The sequence below is a fragment of the Sinohyriopsis cumingii genome, chromosome 15, assembly GCF_028554795.1.
Source record: "Sinohyriopsis cumingii isolate HCF-2022 chromosome 15, ASM2855479v2, whole genome shotgun sequence".
In the NCBI taxonomy this organism is placed as follows: Eukaryota; Metazoa; Mollusca; class Bivalvia; order Unionida; family Unionidae; genus Sinohyriopsis; species Sinohyriopsis cumingii.
Window position 1 is genome coordinate 105,757,713 of NC_142975.1, and position 23,662 is coordinate 105,781,374.

At 36.4% G+C, this 23,662-nt stretch overlaps 1 protein-coding gene across 4 annotated transcripts in view; it reads right to left on the minus strand.

Moving 5' to 3' along the window:
- Window positions 1-23,662, minus strand: part of LOC149782423 (cell adhesion molecule CEACAM5-like) — a 118,891-nt gene that overhangs the window by 67,861 nt on the left and 27,368 nt on the right. For all 4 annotated transcript variants that reach the window (XM_089933820.1, XM_089933823.1, XM_089933821.1 and 1 more), the window contains 3 exons: window positions 20,776-21,048; window positions 17,762-18,040; window positions 855-1,133 (listed from right to left, as the gene is read on the minus strand). In XM_089933820.1, the coding sequence (XP_089789946.1) occupies window positions 855-1,133; window positions 17,762-18,040; window positions 20,776-21,048 (831 nt within the window). The remainder of the gene's footprint in view (window positions 1-854; window positions 1,134-17,761; window positions 18,041-20,775; window positions 21,049-23,662) is intronic.

Here is a 23,662-nt window from a genome sequence, read left to right on the forward strand (position 1 = left end):
AGTTTAGGTGGGGTAGTGATAACAAACTTGTGCTAATTTAAGGACAGACCATAACATAAGCTCTTTTGGTATATAAAACAACTTTCTTTCTTTTAGACATTTTTTAAATTAAGAACCTTCCATTTTATTAGTAGACGAGTGTGTGCATGTGTGTGTGTAATTAGGATTTTTAACGTAGCTTTAACACTTTTTCAGTCATATCGCTACAATGTCTGCAGTGTGGCAGATTATAGTGATGTCTAGCAATGGGGCATCATGCTGCAGACATGTAGCATGATGTCCCACCCAGTCACATTATCCTGACACCTGGCTGACCAGTCCTAACACTAACCTCTTAATGCTGAGTGCCTAGCGAGCCAGCTGTTAGTACCATTGTTGTAAGTCTTTGGCATGATTCGGCCGGGGTTTGAACCCATGACCTCCCGATTCCAAGGCGGACACTCTAACCAATAGGCCAACAGAGCGGTCTATAATATTAGATAGGTGCATTTTATATTTCAAGACAAAATCTCATAATGATTGTGCACTTACATTGGACATTGAAGTAAAACACCTCTGTTTCCTTGAGCATTTCATTAGGAACAGTTGCCTTAACCTGGGTTTCAATCAAATAATAATTGTATTACTGGTATCATTCATTTTGCTAAATACAGCTAGAAGAACACAGTGAATTCCCTCAAATTCGACACAATTTAGTATATGGTCTATATTTTACCTTAAGTAAACTCTCCTCAAACAATGGTCTGTCTTTACTTTAAACCAGCCCAACTTATATTTCAGAGTAGGTTGTAATGATTTTACATTTCATAAATTTTAGAAATCAAGTAAAAAAGTCCAAAATGATTGCATCTTACACTGAACATTGAGGTAAAACCATTCCATTCCATTCAGGGTTTCTTCATTCTGTCCACTGGGATGAATCTGGTTGACAGCTGTACACCTGTATGTCCCACTGTCATGTCTGCTGACACTTTTAAGCAATAACACAGCTGTCCTTTCGAAAAAAGTTGCATTATTGTCTTTTGTCCATGAAACAGAAATTGGCTGTGGGTTGGCATCAACTTTACACATCACTGAATATGACTGACTCTCAATGACTGTCTTATCTTCAATCAGGTCTATGAGTGGTCCATCTAAAATGAAAATAAAGTCTTGACATAATAAGACAGTAGTATAGATTTTGTTTACATTTTCGTGGACTATAAATAACCTGAAGTTTGTTTTACCTGCATGCAGAAGATGGCTAACTATATAAATTTTCAATTTTAAAAAGAACGACACATCTGTCAGTTTTGCAGCAAAATTAGCAAAGATGCTTCCTGTTGGAAATCTATACAAAGGTGATAGGACTTCAAATGCCATTCTTGTTCCTTTGATAGACATTTACTTTGTTTTATGTGCTTTGCTAAGATATTTTTTTATTGTTTTGTATGGATAATAATAATAATAATACAAATAATAATAATTAATTTATTTAAAGACGGTAACACAACTAGCTGAAGAACTAATATACCTTGAGGCCCACCTACAAAGGAATTAATTTATTTTAAATGCATCTCTGAAGCCACTGGATATATTGGGTTTAGAAGAAGGAAATAAGTGGGCATTTCTAATCTCAATTGGAATACTATTCCAGAGCACAGTTCCAGAGTATTGGAAAGGTTTTTGACTAATTACTTATTTGGTTTTGGAACTTTATACTGTTTGGTAGACATGGATCACAGGTGGGGTCCAGGTAGCCTATAATGGAATAGTCATTGTAAATATTCAAGAGCACTATTATTTGATATCCTGTACATTAATCTGTCTTTTCTCAACTGGATTCTGTCTGTAATAGGTAATATTTTTAACTTCCCAGCTAAAGTTTCCTTGCTTTCATTCTGGATTGATATTAGCCCAAATGCTCTCTTATGAATATGTTCTGGCTTTACTATGTTTTTATCATTTAAATTACCCTGTACTGTATTAAAATAGTTGATAATAAAAGTATTACATATGTATAAAAAGATGATATGCTACCATCTGTGCCTCCAGTTTGAAACATAATCATATTGCGTTTTTTAAAAGTCAGTTCTTGCTAACAACATTTGTAATATTATCTAGAAGAAATTGTGAATAATTTAAAATGTTATTATAAATTTTAAATTATAAATGAAAATAATCACAAAACAAGATCTTTTTTGAAAGCATTTTCCTAGCTTTTCCTCCATGCAAACATTTGTTAATACCAAGGGAAAAAGTGTAATAAACATGTACTATGCATGTAATCCTACATCGTACAATGGAGTGTTTTATTTCCTTTTTTTTGTAGCTTTAAAATGATTTCTTGTTATCGTTGCTTTAGTTTTTGTTGCAATGCAAATTCTGTAAAAAATGATCTTGAAGAATCTTCAGTTTACTGAGGATTTTGCAGATGTGAAAACATGTCTTTTTTAACTGTCTATATGATGAGAGAGAGAGAGAGAGAGAGAGAGACAGACAGACAGACAGAGACAGAGAGAGTAAGGGGATATTAGTGTCTATGTATAAGTGTACATACAATTAAAACAGTTATTAGGTTCTTAATACTTAATAAGGAAAATACAACTCAACCGCATACATTCCCTACACATATCAACTCCCATCACAAAAATAAACATTAGAGGAATGAGATAAATGTCAAACTTCATTGCAAGTCATTTATAATTATGAATGATAACACTGGTCTACAGCCAAAATGCTTCCAAAATAAATGTGTCAAACTTGACTAAATCTGGGTCACTGAGAATGACAATGATGCTTAATATTGTTGATTGGCTCTAGTTTGAAAAATATGATACTGTGTCAGAATATACTACTCTTGAATTGGGAATGATAGAGGCTAATTGAATTATAAAGGAAAGGGATCTCAATTTAAACCAGAAATGACTAAGATACATCTTTGACTGGATCTATGAATAAATCTATGGCTGGGTTTGGACAGTACTTGCTTGTGAGGCAAAACAATGATTGATGCAATCTGAAGCTGGTATTGCGTCATACATGATATGAATTGCATTGTGTTATTCCTATAAGTCATGGATGATACAATCATAACTAAGCTTACATCACTCTGCTGAACAAATTGCTCTAGAAATCATACAGCATCATGCTCTATTGTTGGTCAGTGTTTGGTTTTACAAAGGGTCAGAACTGTCTTGTATTTATGTGAACAATGCAAATCACTTCTGTCATTTTTACCGTGAAGTGACTCTTGCATCACAAAAGTGCACTATGGTTAAGAAAGATTATCACCTTTATTTTGGTTACAAAACTGGAGATCAGGATAATAGGTGGGCCCCACACATATGCTGCAACACTTGTGCAATAAATCTTTGCCAGTGGTTGAACAGGAAAAGGAAATCCATGCCTGTGCAGTGCAGATTATTTGGAGAAAGCCAACATACCATATCTGCAACTGTTACTTCTACATGGTGCCTCCAGTTGGGAAAGATGTGTCAAAGAAGAAAAATTTACTGTGCATTATCAAAACATTCCATCAGCTATAAGCCCATTACCCCACGGAAAAGGAAAGCTGGTTCCTGGTGCACCAGAACCATTCTCACTTGAGTCAGATCGGGAAGAGGAAGCAGATGAAATTTCTAGTCCTGAACCATCAATTTCACATGAGCATTAATTTCTCCCATTCTCCTCATCTGAACCACACCTCATAAATGAACTTGTTAGGGATTTGGAAACTATCCAAGAGTAAGGCAGAGCTGTAATGGGCTCCATACTACAGCAGCAAAATCTCATGGCAGGTGATGTTAGGGTTTCAATGTTCCATGACTGTCAAAAGGGTCTTGTCCCATTCTTCTTCATGGAAGGTGATCTTGTAGCCTGCAACAATATCGATGGTGTGATGGCAGCCCTCAACACCATTCATGATCGAGATGAGTGGAGACTGTTCATTAATTCATCGAAAACAATTCTAAAATCTGTTTTGCTGCATAATGGCATTGTGTTACCATCAATTCCAGTTGTTCTTGCAGCTCATATGAGGAAAGCCTATGAAAAAATAAAACAACAAAGTACTGCTGTTTTTCTCTTCAAATGGTATAGTCGTGTGAGAGATTCCCGCTACATCAAGAGAAATTGGTCACTCCGACAGTCATTGGAGCCTGTGAGAAAAAGTGCTCAGCATCCAGCACATGTTCAATCAAGGAAGATTTTGTAATCACCATTGCACATCAAGCTGGCTCTGATGAAGAACTTTGTCAAGGCCATGGACAAAACACAAGTAGCTTTCAAATACCTCCATGGAAATATGCCAAGGCTAAGTGAAGCTAAGATAAAGGAAGGTGTCTTTGTTGGTCCTCAGATTCGTGAACTTCTTTGAGATGATGCATTTGACAGTGCACTGCGTGTCAAAGAAAAGATGGCATGGAAAGCCTTCAAGTTCGTGGTAACAAACTTTCTCAGAAACAAGGCAGACAACTAGAGGGAGTTAGTGGAAAAGGTCCTCATGGCATACAAGAGCCATGGTTGCAACATGTCACTAAAGATACATTTTGTGCACTCACAACTATATTTTTTTCCACCGAACTGCAGAGCAGTGAGTGACGAGCATTGCGAGCGATTTCACCAGGACATTGCAACAATGGAGAAATGCTATCAGGGCAAATAGAACCCATCGTGCTTGCAGACTATTGCTGGAGAGTGACAAGGTATGCTCTGTTTAATGTATATGAGAGACAAGCCAAGAAGTGCCAAGTGGACACTTTATAAGACTAAACTATGTACTTATATATATAATATAGTGATTTGCCTTTTGTTTCATAATAAAGTTTATTTATATATCCCTATTGCTGTTTTTTAAAGTGTTACATAAACAAGACAGGTGAAATATTATCCTGTAAAGCAACCATGAACACATGAAAAGATCTAGGTTTTCAATTTATGATTAAAACTCTACTATCTACACAATATAATTATATACATAGATGTAAAATGTAAAAAGTTAAATATCTTGAAAACAGTAGCGAATCAGTTGTTTTAATTGTCATATTTTAAATTCAGCACGTCAAAATCCATACTAAATAGCATATTTTATCTCTGAAGTGGACGACTTCTAAATAATTGTAGTCCAATGTAATCGTGAAATGTTTCTACTCAATACTTGTATCCTGTATGGATAGTTAAATCCAAGAATGCTTAGGATAAGCTGAGTTAGCTGGTCGTACTGATATCATGACATGCAACTGAAAACAAATGACATTTATGGCTAATTAATATAACTATTCATTTTTTTCTCCATAAAAAGCAATGACACTTGCCTGGTTAATAAAGCCCTGATATTTAATTTAAAAAGCAAATAAAAATGTTAAGATATCAATAATTTTTTTATAAAAGCAGACTCTTTTGTAGTACAAAGAATGTGGTCGGTCCCAATCTATGTTGCCATGCATGTCACATATTTTTTAACCTCATCTGCCAGTCAGGTATTGTCCAGGTCCTTTTCCCACCATTAAGCAACCTACAATAATTGCTAACTGTAATTAACTAATTCCAGCATGTCTCAAGAATTTAGCAGCCAAGATACACAACAAAGTTTAAAGCTAGTTTTGCTTTATGCTGGTATTTATTTAGCATGAAATTGAAATTTGTGATCAAAATATATTTCAGAATTCAGGTTTTGGTTTACTGTGAAAACAATTATAAAGAAGAGAACATTCGGGAGTCCCAACTCAAGTAAGTTTTGAGGGTTTTCCAGTTCACTGTGAGTTCAGTTTTACAGGCGTCACTGTACTTGTATTTCAAACTATGTGATATGCCCGAAATGATTAACCCTTTCAAATAAAATTGGTGTGGAAAATAAAAGAGACTGAAACCAATGTAGAAAACTTCACAGCAAAATTAGGTGAGAAAATTTTCCAAAAATCTCTATAGAACTCGGCATAGCTATATATATACATATATATATATATATATACCTTATTTCAGCTCATTTCTTGTCAACTTTGATTCCAAAGTAAATTCAAACAAACGTTACATTGACCTTTGATATTTGTCCATGTGTTAAGGCATAAAAGCATTCAAGAGTAGTAAGAACAACATTAATTGGATCAATATAAACATTAGCATTATGTATGAGTAGTACTCTCTGCTGCGAGTACATTTTAAAATGTATGCACTATTTTGATGATTATATAAGCTGCCATGCTAAGTTGCACCAAAATCTTGTCAGTTATGCAGCATCTAAGGTGTAACTCAATCATCTGCAAAACGTAATTGAAATCCAGCATTCCCTGATAAAGCAGTACTGTAGAAACAATTTACAAATGACTGGAAATTAGGATCCATAAATCTCCTAAATATTAGTTTGAATTGCAAGAGACAAACTCATTCATTGTTTCATTCATATATAAGATACACGCAAATAGGTTGACATCCAGCAACACTCCCGCATCCTGCAGGTGCTTCACAAGGCTTTCAATGAGAGAGCACCACTGATGATGGTCTCCAACCATACATTCAATGGTGTTCCTTGTCAGGTTGCATTCCTATCTTTCTTTATAACTAATGACTTCTCTTTTGTTCCCTAACAGAGTCCAGACAAGGGCTATCTTGGGCAGTGCATCCAGTGACATTCATCATACACACCCCAGTCATGTCCATTTTCTTTCTTCACAATCTCGACAAAAATATTGATTCTGTCCTTAAACGAGGGTCTTCGTTTTTATTATTTTGGCAAATGATCTTCCTGAGACATGTGCTTTCATAGAGTTCAAGCTTTTATGTTATTCTTGATGTTAACTTTCATCTTTCCGAACTGTACAATAGCACTCCAAAGACAATACATTGGTAAAAGCTCAGCTTGGTCCAGAGTTGAAGTTGTTTTGATTTCCATGTGTATTTCAGCATACCAAATGTTTTGTTTGTTTTTATTAATTCTGGCTACTGTTTCTCCCTCTAGGTCACCATCCATGGACACTTTGCTTCCAAGGTATGTAAATTCTTCTACCTCCTCTATTGGTTCATTATTTATAATGACAGGATAATTGGTTGAACAGTTCTTCTGATTTAATTTGATTTTCTTGCTGTTCACTTTCAGTTCTATCTTTATGGCTGCCTCACTGAGTTTATCTTTTTTTCTTGCATAAATATATGTAAACTTAAAAACAATCAAATGTCAACAGCGCCGATGAGGTCTTCCAGAGATGAAGTGAGGGACCACCTAATTCCTCTTCTGCCATCCACATTTTTCTCTTTCATCAGCCAGTCAATGGTGAGGATGAAGAGGAAAGGTGCAATAATAATGCCTTGATTTAAACCTGTGTAGATGATGAAACAGTCTCTGAGATGATTATTACAGATGACTTTACATTGGAGTCTTAGCGCTAAAGTTTGATGATGCTTAAAGCATATCTTCAATGGGATACCACAGAACCAGAGTATTTTCCAGAGGGAGTGAAACTGAAGGCTGGTGACAGCCATTCAATGAAGTTAATGTAGATCGTACAGTTGTCTGCTCTACTATTTCTTGTTGTCTAAAAATCTGGTCCATGCAATTACTGAAACTAATCTTATTCATTTTTTTAATCAGCTACAATAATGATAATCATGATAATTATTCTGCTGAAGACCTTGATGGTGGGGTGGGGGTGATGCCTCTCAGCTGTCACAGTCCCCAAGGTCACCTTTTTGGATAACTTGATAATTCCATTTGGCGTGGGTTTCTTTCACTTTCCCACATTTTTTGGAGTATTTCTGACAATGCTTGGGGCTTCTGTAACTTCTGAGTTAAGCCTTTCTTGCTGTCCTTACCAGGAGTTGGCTATTTTTGATGTCTTTGATGACTTCTCTGACTTGGTTCACAATGATGTATTCTAGACTAATGTCAATGTTCTCCTTGCCTATTAAAATCTGTATCCACTGGGTCTGTTCAAATGGATTTAATCCTGGTATAAAAAAAAAAAACACAATGACAAATTTCTGTTTAACGTAAGAGTGGTGAAAGCATACTAATAACAGGATTCAAACAGCTATTGAGAGGGAGAAAATAGAGTTAACTAAATGTTGACAGAGGTGGTACATAACAAAGAGTATGGTAGTAAAAATTAGGGCAACATTGCAAGCAAAGAAAAAGGCAGTGGTCATACCATTCTAATAAGCATGATGGTAAAGACTATCAATATGAACTGTGGCTAAAACAAGAACTTCAAACCCAAAATTTAACCAGTCAGTGATAAATGAAATATGGCAAGGCAGCTGGTACAACTGATGGAGGAGGAACCTGGGGCAAACCGGGTAAGAACCACTGACTCATGGCAAGCTAGTGCCAAACTTTCTCACATATTCCAACTGACAGAACCTGAGACTAGAACCCATGCAGACAGATGTAATAAGGCAATGATTAGTAAAGGTAAGTGCTTTATGCTGCCAGTATTTAATCTAAAGGGGGGAGCTACCCCCTAATCACCAAATTAAAGACGGAAGTAGAAAAAAAGAAAAGATGAGGCAATGGTTACAGATACTTGACACTTAAAATCCATCTCTTTCTTCATGCTCCACCATGCTAGAATTCTACTGAAATCAAAATCTTTAAAATATGTCACCACAAGTTGTGCAAATATACATGTGAATCTACCAGGGGTAGGCCAAAAGTACCATCTTAAAAATCATCTACTGCACATACCATTTTATACCTGAAATCTACAGCTTTTGAGAAAGTAAAGAATGTTTTAAAAATTCAATTTAAAAACCTCAAAATATTTTTAGAGGAATCAACCAGAACCAGTCTACTTGGGACTGGAAATGTTCCATCATGACAACTGTCAGTGCAATGGTGAGTGGAAAGTCCATTGTTCAAGAACAACTGACATGTGTACACACCATGCTGTTAATCTTTTTGCTGGAATATGAGTAGTTTAAGGGCATATGTGGGATGTCTTTTGTGTTGTTATAAGTAATAATGGAATACAAATCAGCTGACCATTGCTGGAAGGAAGATAAGAGAGAGACTGACCATAATATTTTTATTTTTGTTGTTGTTGTTGTTGTTGTGGGGTTTAACGCCATTTTTCAGCACACGATAGGCTATGCATGGCGGCCAGTATTAATGGTGGAGGAAGAACCCGGCAAAACCCCGTGAAGAACCACCAACCCACGAGAAGCTACTGGCATGCTTTCTCACATATTCACATTTGCCAAATCCTGGACTCGAACCCACGCAGACAGAGGTGAGATGGCAGTGATCCGTAACGGAGAGCACTTTAGACCACTCTGCCACTCTGGGCCCCTTTTTATTTTTGTCTTATTAATTGCTCTTGTATTGTTCAAGATATTTAACAAGGAATCTTTTGTTTAATTCATGGCAAAATGCCAAAACTTGAAAAATGGCAAGTTCATAACACTGCATGGATATCAGTTTTATATGCTTGTAGGCAAATAGCAATGGTCTTAAATTTGCATTATGTGTTTGAAAGGTTTGCATCCTTGGTATTGTATGCACATACATTCAATTCAATACCTAGATAGAATATATCAGTCTTATAAGATAATTAATTTTAAAGTTGGGATAAATTATTCATAAAAGCAAAAATACATAATGTATTTATCATTTTGTTAAAGTCTATATCAGTCTTTGTTGTTTGAAAATATAATTTCCAGTCATGAAAACTACAAATGTAATGAAGAGGATGAAGTCTTTGAGGATGACACTCAGGAATACATCTTATATCCACGAAAAACGGGCACTGGATATTTGAGAAAGTTCTACTGCACTTGTCCATTTTGAAACTTCTTCAAATAAACAACCTCTAAATCACACAATTTCTTCATTTGTTTAAAGAAAAGGTCGTTTAAAATAATGCAGTCTATGTACTGGATGACGTCATTTTTATCAGCAAAGATGACAGTAGGTGAAAAGACATAACATATTTCATGTTTCTGTATCATTTGACCTGATGCAGATGAATTAAGTTATAATTAAAGATTCACATGAAAATGCATAAAAGACTGAATACCTCTGACACCAGTAATGTAGCAAACATTTTATATCCACAGTTTCAGTCAGGTTAATGTCATACATGTCTGCGAGGAAACATTAGCAGCACTGCTGCATATATTAAATAGTTTGTATGACATTGACCTTAAGTTGAACACTTGACCTACATTCTAACTCTTTTAGCAGATGATTTAACTTGATCTGAACTTGTAATGTTCCTAAGAAATATTTCTTATGGAAGAGGCATGCCAAATGAAAGAAAGCTTCAGAAGCATGCAAGATGACTCCCTTTTATCTGCAATGTATCTCTACTGAAGATACAAGTCTGCATGCAAGTACATTGTAAATGGACAAATAAAGAAACCTTTAAGTATAAAAGTCATTGAGCATTTCATTCATGTAGAATTTTAACTTAGAGGTTCACCCCATTTGCACATATTTTCATGGATTGACAGAAAATTATGACAGACAAAGATATCATGGAATATATAAATTAAACTATATGATTTTGCAAATGAAACAAATATGTATAAATGTGGTGTTCGGGGTGCTCTGGTAGGGGTATTACCTCTCGTGGGGGGGCACATTGTGCTCCTTTGGGAGTAGCTCATCCACCTTTTGTTGCCACTTGGTGCTCAGGTCTCACATGTGGCTCCAAGCTTCTGTAGCATGTACAGTGGCCACACCACAGGCAATGGCTTAGATTGGCCAGGTAAATCAGGTTGAGGGTAGCCGACAGGCCTCAAACCCTCGGTGAGTTAAGGAGCTTGCCTATTCTTACAGGCAAAGCCAGCTTTGACAAACTGGGCAGAAGAGATCAACTGAGTGATCCAAGGGCTATGAAGGTGAATCTGCAAATGCTTTGTGGTGAGAAGAGGGCATTACAAGGCAATGAAGACCTCATGGTCATCCAATGCAGGCAAAGTAGTCCCTAGCCATGACGAATCATACCACTGAATTCTAACTACCAAGGCTGAGAGAGTGAGGCTGTCTCTGTGCAAAGGCTGCATAAATATCCTTCACGAACATGACATTGTGCACCTATCATTCATCCCCATCATCACATTCATTGTTCCTTAACTGCACCTACCAATGTGATACAGCAATGGGCGACCGGCAAAGCTACAGGTGGAGATGACCATTGTGAGTTGTAGTCGGCCCTTGGACAAGTGGTCAGTCTGATCTGTACCCAGGGCAGCAAAACTGTTCTTCAACATCCAGGGCAACTGAGTAGACCGTTTCAGGACAGCACTGCTCACCTTGCATAGGAAGGGATGTGAAAAAGGTGGCCTAAAATAGCCTGCCCTTCAAAATCTAGCTAGCAAGATCATCCAAATCTGCAGTCGAAACTATCAAAGAAAAAACTTCTTATTGGAGCATGGAACATCCATACTCTCATGGACAATGATAACGTAGCAAGACCACACAGGAGAACAGCTCTAGTTGCTAAGGAGCTTTCATGCTACAATATTGACATGGTAGCCTTGAGTGAATCCAGGTTCACAGAGGAGGGTTCTCTGACTGAGCTAGCAAGTGGCTACATCTTCTTCTGGAAAGAAAAAGACCAAAATGAAGACAGGATCCATGGAGTTGGCCTGGCTATCAAATCACGTCTTCTGAAGCAGCTTCCAGACCTGCCTGTTGGTATCAGTGAGACGTAATGAAACTGAGACTACCTATCAGCCACAAGCACCACACAACACTCATCAACATATGTACCCCTACCCACTTGAGTCCTGTGGAAACCATCGAGCATTTCTATGCGGACCTCAGCTCTATACTGTGGTCAGTTCCAGCTGATGAGAAGATCATACTACTAGGGTATTTCAACACCCGTTATGGTTGATGGAAAGGTGTGCTTGGCAAGAATGTGGTCGGAAAGATGAACAACAATGGCCTGCTTCCATGCAGCAAATGCACAAAATTGTACCTCCTCATCATAAACTCAATGTTCAGAAAAGCGAATAAACACAAGAACACCTGGATAAACCCCAGATCTTGCCAATGGTATTTAATCGACTATGTAATAGCCCAACAGTGCAATGCCCAGGATGTCTTCTTCACCAAGGACATGTTAAGGAACAGAATGATGGACTGACCGCAGACTCGTCCGAACTACCCTAAAGCGGCACATTGATAAGAGAAGCAGTTATGGTGACTCTGGGGCCAAAGAAGCGAACCCATCAAGATTGGTTCGATGAGAAGAATGGTGCCATTAAAGATCTGCTTCCCAGAAAGAACAAAGCATTAATTTAATGGACTGGCAGAATGACCCAAACTCCATCCCTACAAAAAACTGCTTCAAATCCTATCAAGCTGAGGCTCAGAGAGAAATTCGCAAGATGCATGACCAGTGGTGGGAAAGGAAAGCTGGTGAAGGGCAATGCTATGCCAACACTAACAACTCTAAAGAGTTCTACAATGCCATCAAGTCAATCTTCAGCCCTTCAAAGTCTGGCTCTTTCCCCGTGCTAGCTGCACACTAATAAAGGACAAGGCTGGCATTAAGGACGGATGGAAAGAACACTTTAATCAGCTCCTAAACCTGCACTCTTCAGTCAGCCAATCTGTTCTTGACCAAATACCCTAACAACCAGTGTACAACCAATTGGATGTTCCACCAACAATAGAGGAGTTGAGGACAGTCATTAAACAAATTAACCGTGGCAGGGCACCTGGAAAGGATGGTATCCCAGTGCCCAGTGGAGTTGTAAAAGGATCTCAGTGAACAGATTCTGGAGGCATTCCAAGATGTGCTAATCATCATCTGGATGAAAGAGGAGACACCAGACAAACTCCATGATGCATCAGTTGTGACCCTCTATAATAATAAAAGCACACATGCAGACCACAGTAACTATGGAGGCATCTCCTTGCTCTCCATAGCTGGCAAAATACTTCCTCGCATCATTCTCAACAGGCTTGTTGCAGTAGTGTGAGAAGATAACCTACCCGAGTCCCAGTGTGGCTTTTGCCCAGACTGCAGCACCATTGACATGATCTTCGCAGTGAGACAAGTCCAAGAGAAGTGCTTTGAGCAGAACCTTTAATCTGTATGCCATCTTTGTGGACCTGACAAAGGCTTTTGATATAGTCAATAGAAATGCACTGTCGGTAGTACTCAAGAAGCTTGGTTGTCATCAGAAGTTTACCAACCTCATCTGGCTCTTTCACGATGGCATGAGATTCTCTCAGACAGTGAACCCTCTGAGAAATTCTACATATCTAATGGTGTCAAACAGGGCTGTGTACTCGTTCCAGTACTCTTCTACCTCTTGCTCACACTGGTACTGCTCCCTGCCATCTGTGAACTCGACCATGGTGTCTACAGTAGATATCGCCTGGACAGATCAGTGCTTGATCTTCGTCACCTAGCTGCAATAACCAAGACACTAGAAAGACTCATCATTGAAGCACTCGTTGCAGATGACTGTGCCCACATGGCCCATGAAGAGTCACAACTACAGGTAATCATGGTCAGGTTCTCTGAAGTGTCCAATCTATTTGGACTCACAATTAGTTTAGGAAAGACAGAAGTCCTCTTCCAGCCTGCCCAAACACTGTCCCTTCACAACTCTGCATCGTCATTGGTGACATGCAGCTGAAGAATGTGGACAATTTCAAATGCCTAAGCAGCGCAATATCTAGTGATGGCTCCCTGGACAATGAGATCACTGCCAGGATCCAAAAAGCCAGTCAAGCAGTCAGATGACTCCAAACCAAGGCATTGCAGCACAAGGGTATACGACTGTCAACAAAGATGAAGGTGTACAATGCATGTGTCCTCACGTGTCTCTTGTATAGTTGTGAAATGTCTACCAAAGGCATATCAGTTGGTTGGAACAAATCCACCAGCGTTCCATGAGATCCATCATGTGAATCAAGTGGCATGACCGAATTCCCAACCAGGCGAAGTCCTTGATTGAGCCAACACAACAAGCATTGAAGCCAAACTAATCTAGACCCTGCTTCGTTGGATCAATACATAATCCCACAGCAGCTGCTCTTTGGTGAGCTAGCCCTGGGCAACTGAAACCAAGGCCACCCTCGGAAGATGTACAAAGACAATCTCAAGATGCAGATCAAATGGGCAGACCTTCAATCCCACCAGCTTGAGCCTGCTGCTTCAAACAGAAGACAGCTCGTGAGAGACTTCACAAAGATGTGTCCCAGCTAACCCCAACCACCAGTGTCCCATGTCCCACCTGCAACCGCCTGTTTGCATCCGAAGTTTGCATCCAAATATATATGCGCATCCAACATGTCTTCCTTGGCCCGAGAGACTACCAAGATATGTACAAATTATAAACAAGCTATGAAAATCCAGCATTAAACCATCTTGTTCACAGGGTCCAAATATATCATCTGTTTATATCTCCATGAAATCAAGAAAGCGGCTGTCACTTTGGATTTCCTTAACTAAAATGAGAGTCACATTTATTAGGCAGATGTAGCATTTTAAATAGGAAGAACACAGGGAAAATTATTTTACAAAAGAAAATGTAGACAGTACATTGGTAAAAGCAAATTACAACACTGGAGATCCAACACAGACTTTTTATATGCTAAGAGCTTATCATGTTTCTTATTATCTATACTGATACTGAATACAGCCCTTAGATAACTGATATACAATATATCTGCATAGAATCCATATTTTACCAAATGCCAAAACCTATTTAGAATTGGGCTATATGTTTTTAACAATGGATGAATTTCTGCTCAGGAAGGTGCTTTTGGACATGCCATTTGTACATATGCCAATATATTATATGATTCTTAGATGCAAGTAAATTCTATCCTACCATTATTTTCGTGATGACTTCAGTAACTTTGAAGTTGTACAAGATTATATCAGACACGTTTTTAAGAATCAGAAAGAGAATATCATGACCGAGTAAACCAGTTATCAGACCCATGGTATAATTAAATTCTTTGGTACCAGAATAAAATGTAAATCAGAAAGATATTTTTATTTATTGTTTTACCGGTTGTGCTGGATCATGAAAATTCTCCTTACTGAGGTTCTGAATACATGCTTGGAAATGCTTACCCATCTGTCCAGGGCCTACAAGCTGCTAGAGCATGTACACTAGTACTGCTTCTAAACACATAGAAAGGTGGGCAAACTATCATTCATTTTTTAAAATATGTGTGTCACATAACTTGAGTCTCAACAATCTAACTCCAAAGCAAATGAAAGATATGTGTCAACATTTTCTTGGTTGGCATTCTATTTTCTTAAGTGAAATAAGTAAGGTCAGTGACCGACATCTGTCATACTTTAATCACAGATGGTGTGATAGATGTCTTCATGGCTACAGCATATTAGTTACTAACGACTTTTGTCAACTAAAACTTTTTAAGGACCAATATGCTATTTGTGATTATATGCCTTGGGATCTGTTTGCATGAATTTTTCTTAGAGAAAATCATAGTCAGATGTCGGATCCTTCATATGTCCAGTTGCAAAATAGGGCAAGCGTTGTAATGTTTACACAAGAAGATTATGACTCTGAAGAAAATAATCTTGTGCAATAGGGACAAAATTTCATCCACAATCACAATATTATCATGCGATCAAAGGTTCAAATATTTAACAGTTTGCATCTCGATAAAATTCAGTACCATTTAATAGTACACTGTAAATGAGACAAAACATTTTTCTTTTGAATCAAATGAGGATTTTCATCCTGAACTTACTGTTTCTGAAGACTTGATTAAAGAGGATGATTGAGAAGGAGGTAATCTAGTATGTTATTTGTCACTGTCTGTGGGATCTATGGTAATGGTAACACAAAATATCAATACTCTTACATGTAATTCTCTTCTAAATGGAGTTATTGGACAAGTAACAAATAATGATGGAAAAAGAGGAAACATCACCTCCGTTTATGTCAAATTTGATGATCCAAACAGAAATTAAAGGGCAAAATTTCTCTGACAACTGCAGACATATTGTACAAAAAAAGTTTCCTTTACAATTGTGTTAGGCAGCCACAATACACAAACTCCATTGCTCAAGCTTTCAGTCTGCAGGTACTTGCTTGAATTCGAACATTTTTGAAAATGCAGTAGCATATATATCTCTTTCTAAAGTCAATCTGCCTCAACCCACCAGTCGTTACAAATCCAGAAAATGCACTAAATGAGTATCATTGACTTAAAAGTAAACATACCTAAAGTTAAAGTTCATTGTCGAACGAATTTAATAGTACCTTTTACCTTTATAATCTTGCCCATAACTGTTGAGTTGTGACTTGACCTCAGATATACTCACCTTGACTGTTGTGCCTGTAATTTTGGAGGTATCACTTTACTTCAGGGCATCATTTATTAATCTAGCAGATCCACCTTCTGGCACATTTTTGGAAAGGGCTTGAGCCTCTTGGCTACAGGAAATTTCAAAGAACCCAACAGTTCAATCGGATGAATTACCAATAATGTAGATTCTTCTGTTTTCTTGATTACATTTATAAAATGCATTAATAGACCTGAATTAATGTTGTTGATAGCACTTAAAACTTTTAAATTCTAAAGCATTCAAAAGATGCATTTGTCACATACACTGTTCATTCTGGTCCTTCTACCATGACAACTACATTAAGGAAGAACATTGAGATGTTCTGATTATTGATGTATTGCCTGTGGTTGTCTGCTAATTCTGATGACAGGGTCACAAAAGCCAGACATATAAGTGGTTAGAAGGAAAAAAACAGGAAATTAAGTAATTAATTAACTCTCTTTAGTCTTGTTTTAGAAAAAAAATTGATTTGGTAAATGTAGCTATTTAATATAATATATGCTTGTAGATAATAAGTGTATACTAAAGTTAAATGTGTAAAAGATCAGAACAGAAAACTGCATGTTAACCAGACATGGCAACATCTAATCATCAGTTCATTTACCAAACAATAACACTTTTATTGCAATAACATGTGTTTAAGAAAAAATGATAAAATTATCCAAATCATGTTTGTTTGTTGGTTAAGTGTTTTATGGCACAGCAACACAAGTAGATTATTTAGTGATAAAGCAATTTGAGTAAAGTGCCTTGCCCAAGGACACAACATGGTAGATGACCTAGGCTGGTCCAATGGTAGGATTCAAACCTGTACCCTTTGTTCATGAGTTTGGTATGCTAACCACTAAGACTCCTCGGGTCCCTCGAGCTCATGAAGTCTGGTGGCAAAACTGTCAAAGTATTATTAAGATTACCTAATCTCATTGCACTATGTGTGCATTATATACTGTTATTTTCCTTTCTCCCTCGAAAATGTTGCCTCTCCCTAAATTTCCGGGGTCTAGGACAAAATATCCTCTGCCCTTGGAATCCTATGTGCAACAGAGCAGACTATTAACAGATTCCTCTTTTTTATTATCTTCTCTAGTGAAAAGTGCCTTACTGAATGCATAATGCAAACATAATGGCATTTACTGTCACTTTCAGATCATATATATATTATCTTCCAGTGTCAATCGGAAAGTTGTGAAGTGTTTTTAAAAAAAAAACATGTTTCCATCAAAAATGTCTGCACATTACCAAGCGAATATATATATTGTGTCATGTGGCCTTAAATACAAATTTTGTTTGGCAAAAGCAACTTTGTTAGAACATAACATATCTTTCAGTGGGATAGGCTTAAGACGCCCAGGTGTCAAATGTGTGTCTATGAATATGAAATACATTTCTTTGGACAGTCTTTAAACTGTGATAATCATTGGACATGATTGTACAGCATTAAACAAAACTCAAAACAAGCCATTAATGGAACAGAAAACAGTATTTCTTACACTGCACATCAATTACAAGGAGATCCTCTAAAGGTGTTCCATAGTTATTGACTCCTTTACACCCCCATATTCCATCAATCTCTCTTGTAGCTTCAGAGATGATAAAGTTACATTCTGATCCATTTTGCACTACACTTCTGGCATGTGTCCAGACAAATAATGTTGGTTGTGGATACGCAGCTTGAACTTCACACATAAGTGTCACATTCTTATGGCCTGCTTTCACTATATATGGGTCAGTGTCTTGTACTTCAGCCTCTAGCTTTACAATAGGTGCATCTATAAATATACACATATAATAATAATAATAATAATAAACAAGATTTTGATGTTCAAACAAAATTATCTAGATCACGCATGTAAAGCATAATTCTCCACTTTTACCTGAATGCAGGATCATCAGTATTCACAAACTCTCACTAAGCTTTAAGTGATTAATTCAATGTCACTATTCATCAGACCTTTTAGTTACACCTGAGTTCTAGTGAGTAAATATTTTCATTTCCTTGGGGATTTGAGACATTTTTTAAAAAATGCACAAATATAGCCAAATTGAAGAAATTAAATATTTCCACAGATCTACTTACAAAGTGAAGATATCCTACATCCTTCTTGTCAGCCCACTTTACGCGCCATCTGTGGACCATATTTTATAGTAGCTTCATTTAGATATATGATTATGATCCTTGTGTTGCATTCATTACAATCGTCTTTATATTCTCAAGTTACACACTCATTAATGTCCAAAAACATTTTCGTCCTATCACAATGTCCTTGATCTTTGACCTTGCAACTTTCAAAATAAATGTATCTTAAATGCAGGTCCTCCACAAACTTGGTCATAGTAAGTGGTGAACAAATAGTTATTATGCAATGTTGTTTATTTCAGTCACATTGTCCTTGAACTTTGACCCCATTACACAAAATTCAAGAGACTCATTTTTTTTATCTTAAGAGTATTCCATCCACCTTGGTGTTGGTACATGGTCTAAGACGTAGCTTTTTTGTACAGGAGCCATTTCTCATTTTTTAATTAGACATACTTGGATCTTGACCCCCAAGTCAAACAACTTCTTGCTTTCTGTAAGTGAAATCCTTGCCCAAAGTTTAGCCCAGTTCTGTTATGCAGAGCTAAGGTTACTGTGCAAAAGCCATATTTCTCTTTTCTGCTGTAGTGACCTTGACATTTTGGCATTGCTTTAACAAGGTTTTCATATGTGTACAGCAGCAGTATAATTGTCCAGAATGGCTGCAACACGATTTGAACAATTATACTGCTCATTGCTCATGAGGCCACTGTGTTAGAAAACTATGAGATTGGTACTGATGTCCAGCATGGTTTAAACATGCTGAAATATGAATTGAACTTGAATGCTGCCACTGTTCTGGCAACATGTGCTCCTACTGCAGCATTGATGCCTAGGATGGCTAAAGTGTATGAGTAGAATGCTATGTTCTTATATTTAAAAGTAGTGATAATTTGTACTGATCATACAATGTCTTTTCAGAAACAAAATTATTGGTTTTGGAGAAAAATAATGTTCAAAATTAGCAAACAGCCACCCATCCCTTTGATGAACGAATAAGACATGAAATTCAGGACTTTTTCCTAGAACCAAATGTGTGTAGGCAACCCACATTCCCTTATTACAATGTTAATATGTATTTTACCAAGTTATTAGTATAGATTGTCAGCCATGTTTAAATGATAGCCTTGCTGAAAGATTGTATCTGAATAGCTCAGCGACCATAACTTAATTTTGAATCAAGTAATCCTAAAAAGTGTAGCTTTTTCCAAGACAAAGAGGATTTATATTTGAGCATTGATATTGTTGATGAAATTTGAGTTCATGATTATCAATTATTTAATTAATTCAAAATGGACAAATATTAATCTTATCACAAAAGGCTGACAAACTCACAATTAGAGCAAATTAATATTTACTGCAGTACCAATCACAACCACCACAACAACAAAAAGAGCAATAATTCTGAGTGCATACATTATTACCAGGTTCATTAAATAAACATGATGTGAACAACAGCAATAATAATACTAATAATAATAAAATAATTAGTTGACTGATTGCAATAATAATCAATAGCAGCTAAATAAAAATAATTAAAAAAGTGAAGATATTTTAAATAAACAATATAAATTGAGACAATCCTTTTCATCTTACATATTTCCCTGATCTTCAAGTTAAATTTGGCTTTATATTTATTCCATGCTTAAGCCAAAAAAAAAGAGATCTGCCACTGACCATTCATTTTAAAGGGTTTTTTTGCAGCAAAGCAACAATTTCTAGAACTGACCACTCAACACATTATTTCCACCAAGCTCTTCCCAATGGACAAGAAAACCCAGCATATGTTATGTTTGTTTTTACCACAGTGCATAACCTTATTCATTACAGTGTACATCCATGCCAGCTTTAATGCACTATCATGTTGGAAGTTCTACAAGCTTAATGTTTGAGAACAAGGGAATTGTGAGAGATTTGGTATAGAGCGACTGTACTAGTCTAATTAATGTTCACCAGACATTAACATTTTCTTGAGAAATGGTGATTTTCATGTTAGCATTTAAAAATGAAACAATATGGGATATTTGATCTGAGATAGTTTTACTTTTTGGCTGGTATTTTGTGCAATACACGCTGAATGTGTGATGTTAAATCTGCAATGATTTTTTGTTTAGGCAATTATTATGCATAATATTCAATGTCATAACACTCAAAGATTGAACACAAATGTTAAATGTTGAATGTCAAATCATTTAAATATTAAATCTCCAGATGATTAATGAGATTTGTATTTAAATTTAAATACTTATTCCAAATTTTTGGTGCTTATGTGATTCTTTCTTTTGACAACCATATTTAATAAATGGCTTCTTTATAATCGGCAGACTTATTTTGTTTATGAAATCTGTAAATATCTGCACATTTAGTACGCAGTTATAAAAATTCAAGTATATAAAAGAAGATTGTACCACTGCATATCATACATACACTGTACCTTGACCTCTAATGCAATGGTAGAACTCATGTTTATTCCCAGAACTGTATTCAATGCTTCACAATCATATCTCCCACTCATGTTTCTATGTACAACCCCAAGAGATAGATTGCCTTGGCTGCTTATCTGTATGTCATTTCTTAGCCATTTATAGGAACAGCTGGGATTGCATACTGCGCTGCAGACTATAGCCTGTGCTGTCCTGCCCTCCTCAACTTCGTACACATAATAATTAGGGTTAATTTTGGTACTGTTTCCTGGGCCATCTGTGAAAAATTAGAAGATATGTCAGACTATAAATCAAACATACTTGGAACTTACATAATGATCTTGACTGTATTAAGAAATTGTGTTTGTTTAACAAAAGAGCAACAAGAAAGCCATGTTTAGCATCATGGAAACTTTGACAATAACTTTCAAAAAAAATGTACATTTCATAAAAATCATTTGTAGACAAATCTGATAACAGATGTATGACCTACACCTTTAGAAAACAAGTACTATCACAGTATGATGCTTAATAGAAACAAAACTGTATGTGTGCAACACAGCGAAAAGAGCAATAATTTATAGTAACAAATTCACATTGCTAAATGATTATGTGAAATTTCCAAAGACACATATCCCTCTATAACTCATGGAGGGGGGTCCAAGAACATAGACCACAGTATAGGTGAGGACGCGAGTTACTGAGGGACCTACAAAACAATAAGTAATGCCATCCAAAGGGTGGGGTTTGTTGTGGGAACTGGACTGTTTAATGATGAATCCTTGTTTCATAATCAAAGTTGTTCATTATTCTGCATAAATTTCATTTATTTTCAAGATGCCCAACATTTGAGAGATCATTAACATTAGTCCAACTGGTTTCAGGACAATCAGTACTAATTATATAGAAAAATGGGAACCGGTCTGGAAATGGGTGTGAAGATAAAATATTGTATATGGGTTTGGCTGGCCAGGATTGTTTTATAATGAAACATACATTTTAGTAAAAAGAATCTTTTGAGAACTGATCCCAGATGAAACTTAAAAATGTAGAGACATTGTTTTATTGACTGAATTTCAGTCCTTTAACAGTCATGAGTTTGGAACACTCATTACTGAAACTGGCACCTGAATCTTTGATGCAGAATTGAAAGCCTATTTTTCAAACAAGTAGATCCAGAAGGAAATGCCATATGGCTCATATCCTTTTCTCTATACAGAAGCTGTCATTCTGGATGCATCTATACTGATAAATATAGGTTTGACCATGAGCACTCAAAACATTCTAATTACTGAATTTATAATATCTTGGTATTTGCATAGATTTACTATAGAAACTGAATTAGTACTGTTTATCATTCATAAACTATCCCATGTACACAAAAACATCTGTGTATTCCACTTCTACTTTTTGTTGTTGTCGATTCATATGGTTCTTGGAGTGGTTTGGGATAATCAAGTGCAAAGCAGGGAGTACACAAGAAGGGAACCAGACTAACTGTTGTTAAATCAACAAACAAGATTAGTTTTTTCAAACATTAGTGATGTTTATTTCGTGAGACAAATGTCTACTTAAAACTCAATTTTTGTATTGTTCAGTTATTAAAATAGTGATACTCTGATTTCATTGCAAGGAATAGTGAAACTTCTTATCATCCTTGAGCATATCTCTAAGTGGCAATTCAGGAATTTTCTGAATGAAACTCATTTCTCCGTAATGATCCGCATCTGTGAAACAAAGCTTGTTCTAAGTATTCATTTCACTTGGTTGCATTGTTATCCTTGATCACATTTATCAGTAGGTTAATTTAAGGCAATTTAATTATATTACATATACAATAATATTTATAACAGTGTTCAATTTATCAACTGAAATGAATTCACCCTGCATAGGACTTGGGGCTGCAAGATCTGAAGCATGTTGGATTTGCTTGCCTTTTAACTTTTGTTTTGTTCCACCTCCTTTATTTGAAACAAAAGATGCAATTAACATCATAATACAAACCCCATTTGTAACCAAGAGTAACCAACAGGGGCTAATGCTTTACTGGCTGAAAAGAATTTCAAGTAATTCAATATAAGACCGTCTCTTCTTTTTAACTGCTCAGTGTAGATTCATCTTTGATAGTCTTCAGCAAGAACTAGACTTTCAGATTAGTTGCTGTGGTGGACATATTGGATGTTGGCACAGTTTTCATTTCTGGCCAACTATTCATCACAGGAAGTCTTCTAGCAGAAAACCCAAGCTGATTTGTCTTCCATTTTGGAGAAGTAACGAAAACAAGATTTTCAAAATTACTACCATGGTGGCCATATTCATTATTATCTTGGCACCATTTCAATTTTTTACTAATAACTAGGTAAATTTTTTTGGTGAAAGCACAAAGTCAACATGACCAGCCATCTAAAAGAAATTATAAGATTTTAATGATGGCTACTGTGGTAGTCATATCAGAAGTTGTGTTAGCTAACATTACTTTTAAGACCAAAAATGCATCGTAAGAAGTATATAAGTGAAAAAAACTGTGCTACTATGACCATTCATCCAGGAGAAATAGTAAAAATAAGAGTTTCAAAAAGGCCACTGTGGCAGGTATATTTATTAAATGTCTGAATGGTACAATTGGGGCCAACCAGACATCATGTAAAGCTTATTAGAAATAAAACCAAACCATCCATTCAGAAGTTGTCATAATATTTTCCAGATGGCTGCTCTTGTGGCCATATTGTCAATAGACCTACACCATTTTCATTTTGGACCAAGTATGCATCATAAAATGGTAACATCAGTTTTTATTATGAGGGGTAACAATAACAAGATTCTCAAGATGGCAACTGCCGCAACCAGATTAAGAATCACATCAACACCATTTTACTTTAAGACCATCAAAA